We start from the raw sequence: 14,168 nt of genomic DNA on the forward strand, positions 1-14,168 counted from the left end.
GTACAGTTTGTCAAAGGTAATTAGATGTGAATAGGTCTAAATGACATACCTATATAACTAATTACATTCAGCCTCAATAACTGTTTCAACTGATTGTGGGAGGGAGGGTATTGGCCAGAGAAAGCTAATTAGGGGAAGAAATGAACTGTGCAGGATCAAAGGAGATTTCTCTTTGTGGTGAGGCAATATTATAGAGTAGAAAGAGCACTTCCTTTGGAGTCAGAATTGGGTTGAATCCTGTCATGTGGCCAATTTGATTTGGCCAAGTTACACTGACTTATGCCTCAGTTTTCTCTTCTGTAGAATGGGAACAATTAAACCTACCTTATAGGGTTGTTGTGAGGATGCCAGATAATGCTTGGTATTTGGCAGGGGAGCGGTAGCTCTACTACTTAGTAATAACAAAGATCTTACTTTGAAGAATTTATTCTAAAGAATGGGGACCAAGATGTGCCCCTAAGATGATCTGCTCAGGCCCTGATCTCTCTGATCAGATCTCTCTGGAGAAGAAAATCCTAGGACTCAGATTCCGAGCCCTGAGGATGGGATGAGAAGGAAACTTGCCAAAAACCCAAGGAAATAGCAGAGAGAGGAGTTGCTGGGGCTTGTCTATCCTGGACTAGGCTGAATGCAAATCTCCTGTGGTTTCAAAGCCCCATCAGGGGGAAGAGGCCTCATGGCACTAAGGGAGGAAAGCTATGACCCATGCTCTGTGCTTGCAAAAGAGAGGGAGAGGCAGGAGGAGGAGGGCTCTGCAAGTAGAAAACATGAGAGAAACAGAAGGATCTATGCTCTGGGCTGTAGGTGCTTTCCCATTCTATTCCACCGTCAACCACTGCTGAAACACAGGACTTCCCATGAAAAGCAGTCACAGAACACTAAAATATGCCCTAATTCCAACATCAAAGGGGTAGACTCTCATAAAATCAACCCTTTACTGGGCTAAGCACTTTCCTGTTTATCCCAAGCGTTTGGAGGTCCATTTAAGCTTCACACCAATCCTTCGAAGTGATTATGGGAGGATATCCAGTTTACAAAAGAGAAAACTGCAGCCTTGCTCAGGATAAAGTACCAGACAGTGACAGAACTACCGCTTGTATCCAGGTAGAATTCTAAGGTGGTGGATGCTTTTTTCTTTTCCTTTCTTTTAAAAATGAGTTTGATGTCCTTTGATCCTTTGTCCTCTGATGGATTGTGGGAGCACTCTTCCTGGAGCTTTTTTTCAATATTATCAATGGCAGCTACCATTTTTCGAGTCTATTCTCTGTACAAGAAAGACTATAGTAGGCATTCTATATGGGTTGTATAAATTGATTTAATCTATTTCTCTAGCTCACAACCCTAGGCAATAGAACTCATTAGTACCATTTTATAGATGTGGAATGCAAGGTTTGAGAAGTGAAAATGGGTTGTCCAGGGACACAAAACCTGTTGGTGGCAGAACCAAGGCTTGCCTCAGGACTTTTTGCTTTCCTTTCAGGTTCCTTCTGCAGCCGGATGTTTATGGCCACAAAGTGGAACTCTAGTTTATTTGCTCTCACTGATGTTGCCCAATCTCTTGGAACTTCTCTATTTCTGTGTAAAAAAGGGGATAATACTGGGATGCCTGAGTGGCTCAGTTGGTGAAGCATCCAACTCGTGATTTCAGCTCAGGTCATGATCTCACAGTTGTGAGATCAAGCCCCTCATGGGGCTCTGTGGTGGGCATGCAGCCTGCTTGAGATTCTCTCTACTTCTCCTTCTACTCCTCCTCCACTTGAGCATGTGCGTGTGCACACACTCTCTCTCAACAAAAAAGGGGGATAATACTATCTATAGCATAGGCCTATGAAAGTTACAGAAAATGATTTATGCAGAGCACATGATAGGTGCAGATAAGTGGTAGTTATTATAATAAAGAGGCAGTTTGTAGCCAGTGATCAGACTGTTTGGGTTCAAATCCCAGCTCTGTCACTTGTACCTGTATGATATTCGGCAACTTACCTAACCTCTCTGTGCTTCGGTTTCTCATCTGTACAATGGGGGTAATAACCACACCTACCTAATAGGTTCATTGAGAGGAGTGGGTAAAATGACCCAGGTGAAGTCTGCACATCGTAAATGATCAATAATACTAGCCACTATTAGTGTAAGTTCTCCTCCTACTCTACTTAATAATTCAATTTGCCCTGAAATCTCTTTTATTCTGCTTTCCCCCATTAAGATTTATTACCTTCTAAGATAATAATTCAGCATGCCACCCCCACTCTCTTTCATCATACTTTGCTTTTATTCTCTAATGTTACCTATCATGTTCTATAGTGCTAAGTTATTTACTTACTTAATATTTTACTGCTTATTGTCTATATTCCTCCAGGGTATGGATTTTGTCCTTTTTTTCTTTCTTTAAAAAAAATTTTAAAAAATGTTTATTTACTTTTGAAGGAAAGAGAGACAGAGCATGAGCGGGGCGGGGGGGGGGGTGCGCAGAGAGAGAGGGAGACACCGAATCCGAAACGGGCTCCAGTCTGAGCTGTCAGCGCAGATCCCAACATGGGGCTCGAACTCACAAACCATGAGATCATGACCTGAGCTGCAGTCGGTCACTTAACCGACTGAGCCACCCAACACCCCATGTCCTTTTTTCCTCAGAGGCATTGCCAGCACCTAGAACAGTGTCTAGCACATAGTAGCTGTTCAATGAACACTAACCCTTATTATGATAAAGTCTATCTTGTCTACCCTATTTAACTCGCTCTCAATTCCTAATTCCCCTTAACCAACTTTCCTTTTTCTTTTTTGTAATAGCATTTACTACCTTTTAACACACCTCATAACTTATTTATTACATACTTTTATTACTTATCATTAGTTTTCTTCTCCCACCATCTAGGTTTTAAGTCCCATGAAAGTAAGGAAGTTTGTAGATTTTCTCCAATCCTGTATCTCCAATACCTTGAACAGTGCCTGGCATATAGTAGGTAATTAACAGAATATTTGTTGAATGAATTCTATGTGGCGGAGCGCCCGGAAACACTGGTACTGGAGTCAGAAGTCCTCCTGGGACTGCCACTGAAGTCCTCGTGTGTCCTTAAACGCGTTCCCGCCCCACGTCGCCAGTCGGTCCAGCCGGCGGGGCGGTGTCGCGCCGCGAGTGGCCGCTGGGGGCGGTGGTGCCAAGCGCCCGGCCCGCCCACTTCCCCGGAGGAGGTGGCTGGCTGGCTGGACCCGCCCGCCCCCGGAGTAGAGAAGCCCCGGGTCCCCGCGGGGCTGCCCCAGTTGCCGGCGAGCCTGCCCGCCGGCCTCCGGAGCCCAGCCATGTCCTGCTACATCTACCAGCTGCCCGCCTGGGTACTGGACGACCTGTGCCGCAACATGGACACGCTCAGCGAGTGGGACTGGATGCAGTTCGGTGAGTGGGCTCCCCCTGGCGACCCCGCCACCAAGCCCCCTGCCCACCCCTGTTTAAGTGGGTCCCGAACCGAGGGGCTCTTTGTGCGGCCATTCCGGGCCGGAGCCTCGTCGTGTATCCTCGGCTGGCCACCACCCCTTATCTGGACACCCCCCACCCCTCACCACTACCACCGGGATTGTCTGGAAGGTGTTAGACGATCTTTGAAAATTTCTGTTGTTCATCTGTCGCTGAATAATGACCGGCTCGACTTTGCTGTTTATGGTAAAGCTTATCCTAATAGCTCTATCAGCAATTACTGTGCGCTTACTGTGCGTCCCGCCCGGATGCAGGCACTGACACGGATTATCTCATTGAATTCCCACAAGGGCCTATGAAGTGCATGTTTCTCTTACACCTTTTTACAGACGTGGAGACAGATTGAGAGAGTGATGGAGTAAATTCCCTACGGGCATGGCGTTGCTAAAAGGTTGTTAAACTCCTTGGTGTGTTTGTTTGTTTGAGCTTGGTAATAGGCAGAGAGGGCCTGGCACCTGGGGCGGGGCGGGGGCGGGGGGGGGGGGGGGGACGCTGCGCGCCTCTGGTCCTCGGATTCCCAAGCAGAGGTCTGCATTCCAGGCTCCACCTCCTCCCAGCTGGTGACTTTGGACAAGTTGCTTCACTTCTCTGAGCCCCAGCTTCTTAATCTGTAAACTGGAGGTTCTTGTGAGTAATGAAAATTACGCAAAGGCACCTGACACTTAAGTGTCAGATTCTTGTAAGTAATAAGGAAGTATTAATAATTATTATGTTTGTGTTTGATGTCATTGTAACTGGTACCACTTTATTTTTAAAATAATCTCTATATTTTCTTTAAAAAAATTTTTTTTAACCTTTGTTCATTTTTGAGAGAGAGTGAGAGCGAGCCCTAGTGGGGGAGGGGCAGAGAGAGGGAGACAGAATCTGAAGCAGGCTCCAGGCTCTGAGCTGTCAGCACAGTGCTGGATGCGGGGCTCGAACTCACGCTTAACTGACTGAGCCACCTAGGTTCCCCTAAAATAATCTCTGTATTTTCTTTCGAACTTAGATTATGATATGTACCATTTATACAAGAGTGTATGATATATGCACAGTTGAAAGAATAGTAATAAAATGAACGTGTTTTTGTTATCCATCAGTTTGAGCAAATAATATACCTTTTAACCTAGTGATTCTCAACCAGAGGCGATTTTGCCCCCTCGGAAACACATGTCTGGACATTTTTGGTTGTCACAGCTGGGGGCATGCAGTGAGTAAAAGCCAGGGGTGTTGCTAACCGCCCTACAATGCACAGGACAGCCCCCTCCACGTAGGATTATCAGGTCCAAAGTGTCAATAGTGCTCAGATTCAGAAACCCCGTTTTCAACCAGTAACAAAAATAATACACGCTTATTGAAAAATAGCGTGGCAAACAAAGATTAGCTCAAATTCCACTACTCAGGGATAACCATTCTTATTTGGATGCTAATATAATAATGATAATAAACAGCAACAACTTTTGCTGCCTACTTCCTATGTGCTAGCAGAGTGCTATGTGATTTATACCTTCTAGTATATAATAATAAATTTACTTATGTGCATGCATTTTTCAAAAATTGTATCATTTTGTACATTCTAATAGCATGCTTTTTTAAACTTAAAATATTCAGGTATTTCTCCTTGCCAAGCAATGTTCCTTAGCAACATGGATTTAGGTTTTATTTTTAGCTTGTATTTTTGTTAACTATTTTTAATGGAAAAAGCAACACATGCATTTATAAAAGTAAATAATACAGCAGGGGTGGGGAGGAAGGTAAATGTCTTTCTTCTTCAGGGTCTTCAGTCTCAGTCCTCTCCCCAGAGGCGGTCACTGCTAACATGTCAGGACACCTCTGAGAAAGTCAGGACACCACCTGATCTTCTAGACTGTTCCTTTGTTCCAATGACCTGTGACTTATCTACTTTGAATGTTTCCTGGGCAGTGGACAAATTTTGTATAAGAGACTCCCTCTAGGTTTTTTTTTTTTTTTCATGTCGGCCTTGACTGTAAACACCAGAGGAACTTCTGTTCCTAAGATATTTTAAAGGTACACCTGTGGCTTTTTTTTTTTTATTAAAGTTTATTTATTCTGAGAGAGAGAGAGTGAGCAGGGGAGGGGCAGACAGAGAGGGAGAGAGTCCCAAGTAGGCTCCTCACTGGCAGTGCAGTGCCTGATGTGGGGCTGGAACTCACAAACTGTGAGATCATGACCTGAGTCAAGATCAAGAGTCAGACACCTAACCAACTGAGCCACCCAGGTGCCCCCAACACCTGTGGCTCTTTAAAAGCACTTTATGAGATATAATCCATATGCCATACAATTCACCCATCTAAAGTGTATAATTCGATGGTGTTTAATATATATAGAGAGTTGCATATCCATCTCGACAGTTAATCTTAGAACATTTTCGTTGCCCCCAAAAGAAACCCTATACCCCTTAATTGTCAACCCCAACATTCCCACCACATACCACTCATTTTCCTCAGCTTTGGGCATTACCTATTCTGGACATTTCATAGAAATGGAATCATATAACGTGTAGTCTTTGGTGATTGGCTTCTTTCATATAGCATTAGTGTTCAAGATTCATCTCTGTTGTACCATGTATCAGTGCTTCATTTCTTTTTATTGCTGAATAATGTTGCACAATTTATTATCCATTCACCAGTTAATGGGGTTAACATTTGGGTCCTTTCCACTTTTTGGCTGTTTTTGAATAACGCTCTTGTGCATACTTGTGTACAAGTTTTTATGTAGATATATGTTTTCATTTCCCTTGGTAGATACCTAGGAGTGGAATTACTGAGTCATATGGTAACTTTATATTTAACGTTTTGAGGAAGTGCCAGACTGTTTTCGATATTGTCTGCACTATTTTACAGTCCCTCCACCCGTGTACGAAGGTCCAATTTCTCCATATCCTCCCCAACACTTGTTATTATCTGTCTTTTCACTGCTACCCATCTGAGCAGGTGTGAATGGGATGTCATTGTAATTTTGATTTGCATTTCCCTAATGACTAGTGATGCTGAGTATCTTTTTATGTACTTGTTGGCCCTCTGTACATCCTCTTTGGGGAATACCTCTGATTTTTTAGACCCTGGAGACACCAGAATTGCTCAAAGTCTTCAAAGACTTCCAATTGTGATTTAGGATATAATCCGAGCTCTACCAGGCTTTCCCGATCTGTCACAATCTGACCCCCACTGACTTCTGACCTCTTCTCCTTCCACACTTGCTCTTGCTTGCCCTGCTTTCAGCCACATCGGCCTCCCTGGTCCAGGCTCAGGGCCTCTGTATTTGCTGTTGCCTCTGCCTGGGACATTCCTCCCCCAGTGTTCACCATGGCTCCTTAGTTCCCTCTTGCCGCTGTAACGAATTACCACAAATTTAATGGCTTAAAAACAACGCACATTTATCATGTTACAATTCTGGAGGTCACAAATCCTAAAATCAAGGTGTTGGCAGGGTTGTATTCCTCCTGGATGCTCTAGAGGAGAACTCATTTTCTTGCCCAAATGTATCAGCTTCTAGGAGGCTGCCTGCTTACGTTGGCTCGTGGCCTCTCCCTCCACCTTCAAAGCCAACAGCAAAGCATCTTCAAATCTCTCTCTGACGTTTGCTTCTGTTACTATATCTTCTCTGAATCAGACACTGCTGATTCCCCCTTGTAAGGACCCTTGTAATTACATTAGGTCCACTCTGATCATTCAGATAATCCCATCTCAGAACCCCTAATGTGAGCCCATCTGCAAAGTCACTTTTGTCATGCAAGGTGGTTTTGGGGTTTAGGATACTGACATCTTTGGAGGGCCATAGCCCTTCTGGTCTCAGTTCATACTTCACCTTATTCCAGAGGCCTACCCTGCCCCCCCCGTTACTCTGTACCACCACTGTATTTTATTTCCTCTGTTCCACTTAACATACTTTGATATTACCTCTTTCCTTATTTATTTATGTGTCTCTCTCCCTGGAGAATGTAAGCACCATGAGTGCAGAGACCTCACCCATCTGGTTCACTCCTGTATTCCCAGAGTCTAGGACAGCACCTGGCCAGTGGGCAGACATTCAACAGCCACTTGAACAAATGATGAGCTGAAGGATGTAGGAATGGCGAGGACGTGGGGGGTGTGCACTTTTTATCCCACTGAATTGGCTTTGGCCCATGGTCAACCAGCTCTCCGTGTTGGCGTGGGGCTCGCTGGGCTGGGAGCTAGCCATGTTGCCTGTTTAGCTGCTCCTTGCCAGGTCACAGTATTGTCTGGCTTCCTCTTCATCAGAACTAGTGATCGCCTTTGTCCTTCCATTGCTAAAGAGTCTTTGCTTCTGTGAGTCATTTAGAAAAGAAAAGAGGGGTACATGGGTAGCTCAGTCAGTTAAGCATTTGACTCTTGGTTTTGGCTCAGGTCATGATCTCCTGGTTTGTGAGTTCAAGTCCCGCAATGGGCTCTGCACTGACTGTGCAGGGCCTGCTTGGGATTCTCTCTCTCTCTCTGTCTCTTTCTCTTTCTTTCTGTCTCTCAGAATAAGTAAATAATAAACTTAAAAAAAAGAAAAGAAAAGAAAAAGATAGTCCCTTAGGGCAGATTGTGGTACTGGGGGGTACGTGGGGTGGGAAGATCCTTTGTCAGGTGATTTAGAAAATCACATGGCCACATATGCGTGCTCTTTGGATTTGGCAACTGTTGGGAGACATTGTGGCTGCTTCCTGTTCATTTCCCTATGATTACAGTGGCATCCATTTTTTGTCTTAGGGGAAGACAGGCTTCTTACAGCGTCATCCACCCAGGTGTTTTCCAAAGGGCCCGAGGGCAGGAGTTGCTTTGTTGGACTGCTCCGCATCTTGCTCAGTCATGCATGTGCTAGCCTTTGTGCATCGCCCTGCTTTGTCCCGGTCTAGCTGTGTGATTTTGGGCAAGTCACTCTGAGCCTTCTGTTTCCTCATCTACAAAATGGGAGTGAGTTGCTGAGATGCTTAGAGGACATGTTAGGGTCTTTCGTGTTTTCTCCTTCTCTTAGCCATGGAGGAGTCCCATTAATCCTGACAAGGGTCATTTGACCCTACATCACTTCCCACTGTCCAGGAATCATTTCAGGAGGCTATGTCGTATCTGTTTGAGAGGGCTTTGAGCATGAGGCAAGGCTTACTACTCTCAGGTGAACGAACTCCTGCAGGATTCAGGGACTCAGATCTGGTGGGATGGTCCCACGTGGTCTTAACCACAGGGAACAAAACCAGGTTTTCATAGAACATAGGTGGCTTAATAATTACAGTTAACAGTTATATCATATTTTCTATGTACGAAGCATTATTCCAAGTACCTCTGTATATATGACTAATCTGATCCTTGCAACAGCTTCTGAGGCAGGTGCTATTGTTATCCTCATTTGCAGATGAGGAAACTGAGGCACAGGAAGAGGTAAAGGTCCTTCCTAGGTAGCAGAATAGGATTTTGAACCCTGGCCTCAGAATCCAAAATTTAGGCCCTGAACCACCCCTGTCCTGTCCTGATTATATAAGTATGTATTTTTATATCTGTAGAAAAGTTTGGAAGATTAGAAGCAAAAGTATGACCAGTGTGGGATGATCACAGAGACTTTGATTTCATCCTGTTAGCCAATAATGACCAAGTATTTCTTGTGTGTGCTGAGAAAAGAGTTGGGAACTTAGCAGGGCCCTCAGTGCTGACTCATTCCCCCAAGATCTCTATCTTGCCTTGACCTGTTTTAAGGGCCTGGTTAGATGTTGATAGGTTAATGGGTTAAGAATTGTCACTTTCATGCAAATGTGCTTTCATGGAAATGTTCGAAGTGCAAGGCGCCTCAGGGCTGGGTTCCTATTTCTCTTGTGTTGCCTGTAAGGAAAGTGCACCCCACAAAGGTGTGATGGAACACCACACCAGGGTTTCTGTTTTTCCCACTACCTCTGAAGAGTGGGAGGCATGCTGTGCCGGTGAACAGGTGAATAGCCGGGTGCATAGGGAAGGGGGCAGGGAGAGGTGTGGGGGAAGTGTTCCTTCCTCTTCCCTCCCCTCTTTTCTCTCAGCTTCTAGAAGCAGCCCCTGACCCTGCTGACATCATTTCCCACTGACCAGGAATCTGGCCTGGGGTTTCCAGTGACTAAAGTTGCAACTGAGAACTTTCCATCCCCTAACAGGCTTTCTCTCTGCAGAAAGATTGAGGCTGTCTCAATCTTTCCCATTCCTCCAGAGGGAGGGGATTGTGCAATATGATCATGTCACACTCCCTGGCTCTGAGGTCTTCGGTAGGTAGCGTCTGTGGCTCTTAGGATCAAGTCCAAACTCTATATAGCCTGGCCTTGGAGGCCTTTAATGTAGTCCTGAGCTTTATCTCTTGCCTCCCCTTCCCCACTCAGTTCACTTATGTTTGTATTTTTCAAACAGAAATCTCCATGGGCTTCTGGTTTATTCACCACGGTATCTCTACAGCTTGTCACAGGCTTGGAGCACAGAAGTGCTCAGTGATGTTTTGCCGAATGAATGAACAAATGAACGAACAACTTGATGTTTATATGCATTTCTGTTCCATGATTTCTGAAAATCTGGAACTGAAGTGTGATTATTTTATTCCTAATTAGGACAAAAAAAGCCTCTTTCACTTTAGTAAACTCAGTGGAATACATGTGACCGTTCAAAATGCCATGAGGAAGAGTTTGTAACAACTCGGAAAATGCTGATGGTATAATGTTAGTAAATGAGAGCAGGATGCAAAGTCTTACAGTCCAGCAACAGTGCATCTAGAACCGCTCCTGTGTGGAGGGGAGGGGAGAGGAGAGTTTTGGAAAGAGAAAGTACCCTAGTGGGATGCTGTGTAACATGTTATATTGGTGTTTTTCTCCCCTTTTTCCCCCAAGTTTTCTTTAGTGAACAACCATTAATTTTATCATGAAAAATGGAAAGCAGGAATGCTTTATATTTAGTATTGCCAGCAGCAGCCACCTGCAAATTTTGTAGTGTTTCTGAGTTGGCAATGTGCTTTTAGATGCATGAGCTCTCTTTTTTTTTATTTTATTAAAAAATTTTTTTTAATGTTTATTTTATTTTTGAGAGAGACAGAGTTCCAGTGGGGGAGGGGCAGAGAGAGAGGGAGACACAGAATCTGAAGTAGGCTCCAGGCTCTGAGCTGTCAGCACAGAGCCTGATATGGGGCTCGAACCCATAAACCATGAGATTGTGACCTGAGCTGAAATTGGACACTTAACCGACTGAGCCACCCAGACGCCCCTAGATGCATGGTCCTTCTTGATGTCTGTAACAGTTCTATGAGGATGCTGGGCCATGGGTCCATTTGGTCCTTAGTTCGTTCGTTCTTTCTTTCTTTCTTTCTTTCTTTCTTTCTTTCTTTCTTTCATTCATTCATTCATTCATTCATTCATTCATTCATTATTCCCCCTCCCTTGCTGCCAAGGCTAGGACTTAGGGGTGAGGAGAATGAGATGCCCAGGGCAAAATTTAAGGAGGCACCTATTTTCCAGCTACTTCTCCAGCTTCTGAGATCAGCCCTGAGAGTGAGATTTTGCTCCTGAGTGCCTTAAGTTTTGCCCCTGAGTGCCTCCTTTGCCTCACCTTGGTCCTGGTCTTGCCCCCACTCTGTACCAGGTGCTGTTCTCTGCTCTGGGGATCTAACAGTGGACAGAACAGATAAAACTCCCTGTCTACATGGAGCTTCTGTTCTAGGAGGGGAGGCAAGAGAAGTTCTATTACCTGCCCCCTCTTACAGTTGAGGAAACTGAGGCTCCTACCAGTGAGGTGACTTGCCCGTAACAGACAAACAGCTAAAGCTCAAGGCCGCCCCTGACCCTCTCCTCCAGTGGGTTCTCTCCTAAGTTTTGTGTGGCTGTGAAGTTGATATTTACACTGAGGTGTCAAAGTGCCAGTCCCATGGGTGTCAGGTGGACTCAGTGCTATAACTCGGTCTGCCTGTGGATCCCAGCTACAGGTAGATTTCAGGTGTGAAGGGGAGCGAGTGAGAAGCTACTGAGGACAAAGACCGCTAGCCTGGTGACCCTCTGGTGGAAGTACTGCCTTTCTGACGCTGAGATGGCCTCTCGCTTGCCTTCCAGCCTCCTATGTGATCACAGACCTGACCCAGCTGCGAAAGATCAAGTCGATGGAGCGGGTGCAGGGCGTGAGCATCACGCGGGAGCTTCTGTGGTGGTGGGGCATGCGGCAGGCCACCGTCCAGCAGCTGGTGGACCTTCTGTGTCGCCTGCAGCTCTACCGTGCTGCCCAGATCATTCTGAACTGTGAGTATCCAAGGTGGCCCGCTCAGCCGCCCGCGAGCAGGTTTCCGCAGGAGCCGTACCCTCTGGCCTTGGAACTTTTCTTCACCTTAGAAAAAAAACGTAACTGACAGAATTTACCACCCAACTAAGAAATTACCTCTGGGAGAGCAGTTGGGTGGCCAGGGAACCAGATATTGGAGAGAGACTTTTCTATAAGTTCTTCTGTACCTTTAAAAGTCTGCTTCTCTATTCCAAAAGTAAATTTAAAAATAAGGATTAAAAAGATAGCTATACATAAAAATCCAAAAGAGTCTACAGTAAAAAATGATTTATGTCGTCATCCTATATTCTCAGTTTTACTCCCCAAGAAGGTAACCACTATTAACAATGTCATGCCTATCTTACTGGAAGTTTTCTGTGCATTGGTTAACATATATGTGACATCTACAACTACTTTTTTTTTTAAAGATTTTATTTTTAAAGGAATCTCTACAGCCAACGTGGGGCCCAAACCCACAACTTCAAGATCAAGAGTCAGTTGTACACTCCACTGACTGAGCCATCCAGGTGCTCCTGTATTTTGAGTTTTTAAAATGATTTTATTTTATTATTTTTATGTGTATTTTTTAAATGTTTTTTTTGAGAGAGAGAGAGATAGAACAAGCGGGGGAGGGGCAGAGAGAGACATGGGGATAGAGGATCCAGAGCCGGCTCCGTGCTGTCAGCACAGCAGTAAACCCGACATGGGGCTCGAACTCACTCTCAAACCATGAGATCATGACCTAAGCCAAAGTCAGATGCTCAACTGACTGAGCCACCCAGGTGCCCCTTAAGTTTTGGTTAATGTTTGTACCAATATTACTGGAGCACCTGGGCGGCTTAGTTGGTTAAGCATCCGACTCTTGATTTTGGCTCAGGTTATGATTTCAAGGTGGTAAGATTGAGCCTGCATCAGGCTCTGCACTGAGCGTGGAATCTGCTTAAGTTTCTCTCCCTCCCTCCCTCCCTCTGCCCCTTCCCCGCTTGTGTGTGCTCCCTCTTTCTCTAAAATAAAAACTGGAGAGCCTGGGTGGCTCAGTCGGTTAGGCATCTGATTTTGGCTCAGGTCATGATCTCGCAGTCTGTGGATTCGAGCCCCATGTCGGGCTCTGTGCTGACAGCTCAGAGCCTGGAGCCTACTTTGGATTCTGTCTCCCCCTCTCTCTGCCCTTCCCCTGCTCACACTCTGTCTGTCTGTCTCTCTCTCAAAAATAAAATAAAACATTAAAAAAATAAATAAAAATTTAAAAATTAAAAAGATATCTGGATCAGTATTACCAAATTACCCTCTTACCTGCTATTACAACAGTGGTGGGAACGTATTTAGCAGGTAATAATCGTCCTCTGCCATGAAGAGATGCTGCAAAATTGAAGTAGAATTATGCCAAGTGCCTTGTGTTCAGCCAATGCTTAGCAGAAGGCAGGTGGGTCATGGCTACTCCCATCTAGAACCCATCCCTTCTCGTATCTACAAAGAGACCCCTTCAGTGTGGGGCAGCAAGCCGGTCTTTTAATAGGTACTTTCTGAGCCCCTGCCTAGTGCCTGGTGCTGTCCTAGTTTCTAGACGACAGTGATGGGCAAAGCGACAGGTCCTTTGCCCTCATGGAGGACATAGTCATATGAAGATATAATCAATGGACAGGAAAATAAATAAAAACAATAGGTTGGAGTGAGCAGGCAGGAGAGTCTCCTAGAACATGTTAGTCATGGAAGGCTAAGAAGTCAGAGAAGGTGAAATTGGAGGGATGGAAAGAAGACAGCCATGTGAAGAGCTGAGGTAAGAGAGCCCAGGGAGAGCACTGGATTTTGAAGGAACCAGCGTGAAGCTGGTGTGGGAGTCAAGAGCAGTGCATTCTGAGCCACAGAGACCTGCAGAAGACCCTATGTGGGCTCTGGTGTTGTCCTGTCTGGGGCTTTTGGTCAGGGAAGAAGCTGGCTGAATCAATAGACACAGGTTCAACACTTTCCCGACTGCACCCCAGGAATTCTGGAATCATGGAGGGCTTCCAGGAGGAGGGATGGTAGGATCTAGAGCAAAGAGCTGATTGATGGGGGCTTAGAAACCTCCACCCTCAGAGGTGGCAGGAGAATAAGGGACATTGGGGTGGCCCTGCGGGTGAGGGGATCTAGAGATGAAGCCCAAGGCAGGATTTCGGGTACACCACAGAGGTAGATCACCTCTTGGGCAGGGAACGCTAGTGGGACAGTGAGACCATCTCTCGCCCTTAGGCACGTAGCGATTCTTCAGGATTTCGGGTGTCCAGGGACACAGGGCTTCCGCACACCCACCAGATCTTATTAGATGAAGGACCGTTCCTCTGCTGGCAGGATTCTCTGCCTGGGGCAGGTTGTGGGGAAGATCCTGCTTACACAGCAAGCAGTGACACACCAGTGTGGGACTCGGCCTGTTCCCTGCCTCCAGGCCCTAGCAGCGTAATCTCTGAATCAAGAAT

General features: G+C 45.6%; 1 protein-coding gene across 1 annotated transcript in view; it reads left to right on the forward strand.

Moving 5' to 3' along the window:
* Window positions 1–3,197: 3,197 nt before the first annotated feature.
* IRAK2 (interleukin 1 receptor associated kinase 2) overlaps window positions 3,198–14,168 on the forward strand; it is a 61,240-nt gene continuing 50,269 nt past the window's right edge. Inside the window, exons 1-2 of the mRNA XM_007075471.2 lie at window positions 3,198–3,391; window positions 11,514–11,696. Coding sequence (XP_007075533.2) covers window positions 3,298–3,391; window positions 11,514–11,696 — 277 coding nt within the window. The 5' untranslated portion in view covers window positions 3,198–3,297. The remainder of the gene's footprint in view (window positions 3,392–11,513; window positions 11,697–14,168) is intronic.

Source organism: Panthera tigris, chromosome A2, assembly GCF_018350195.1.
Source record: "Panthera tigris isolate Pti1 chromosome A2, P.tigris_Pti1_mat1.1, whole genome shotgun sequence".
NCBI lineage: Eukaryota > Metazoa > Chordata > Mammalia > Carnivora > Felidae > Panthera > Panthera tigris.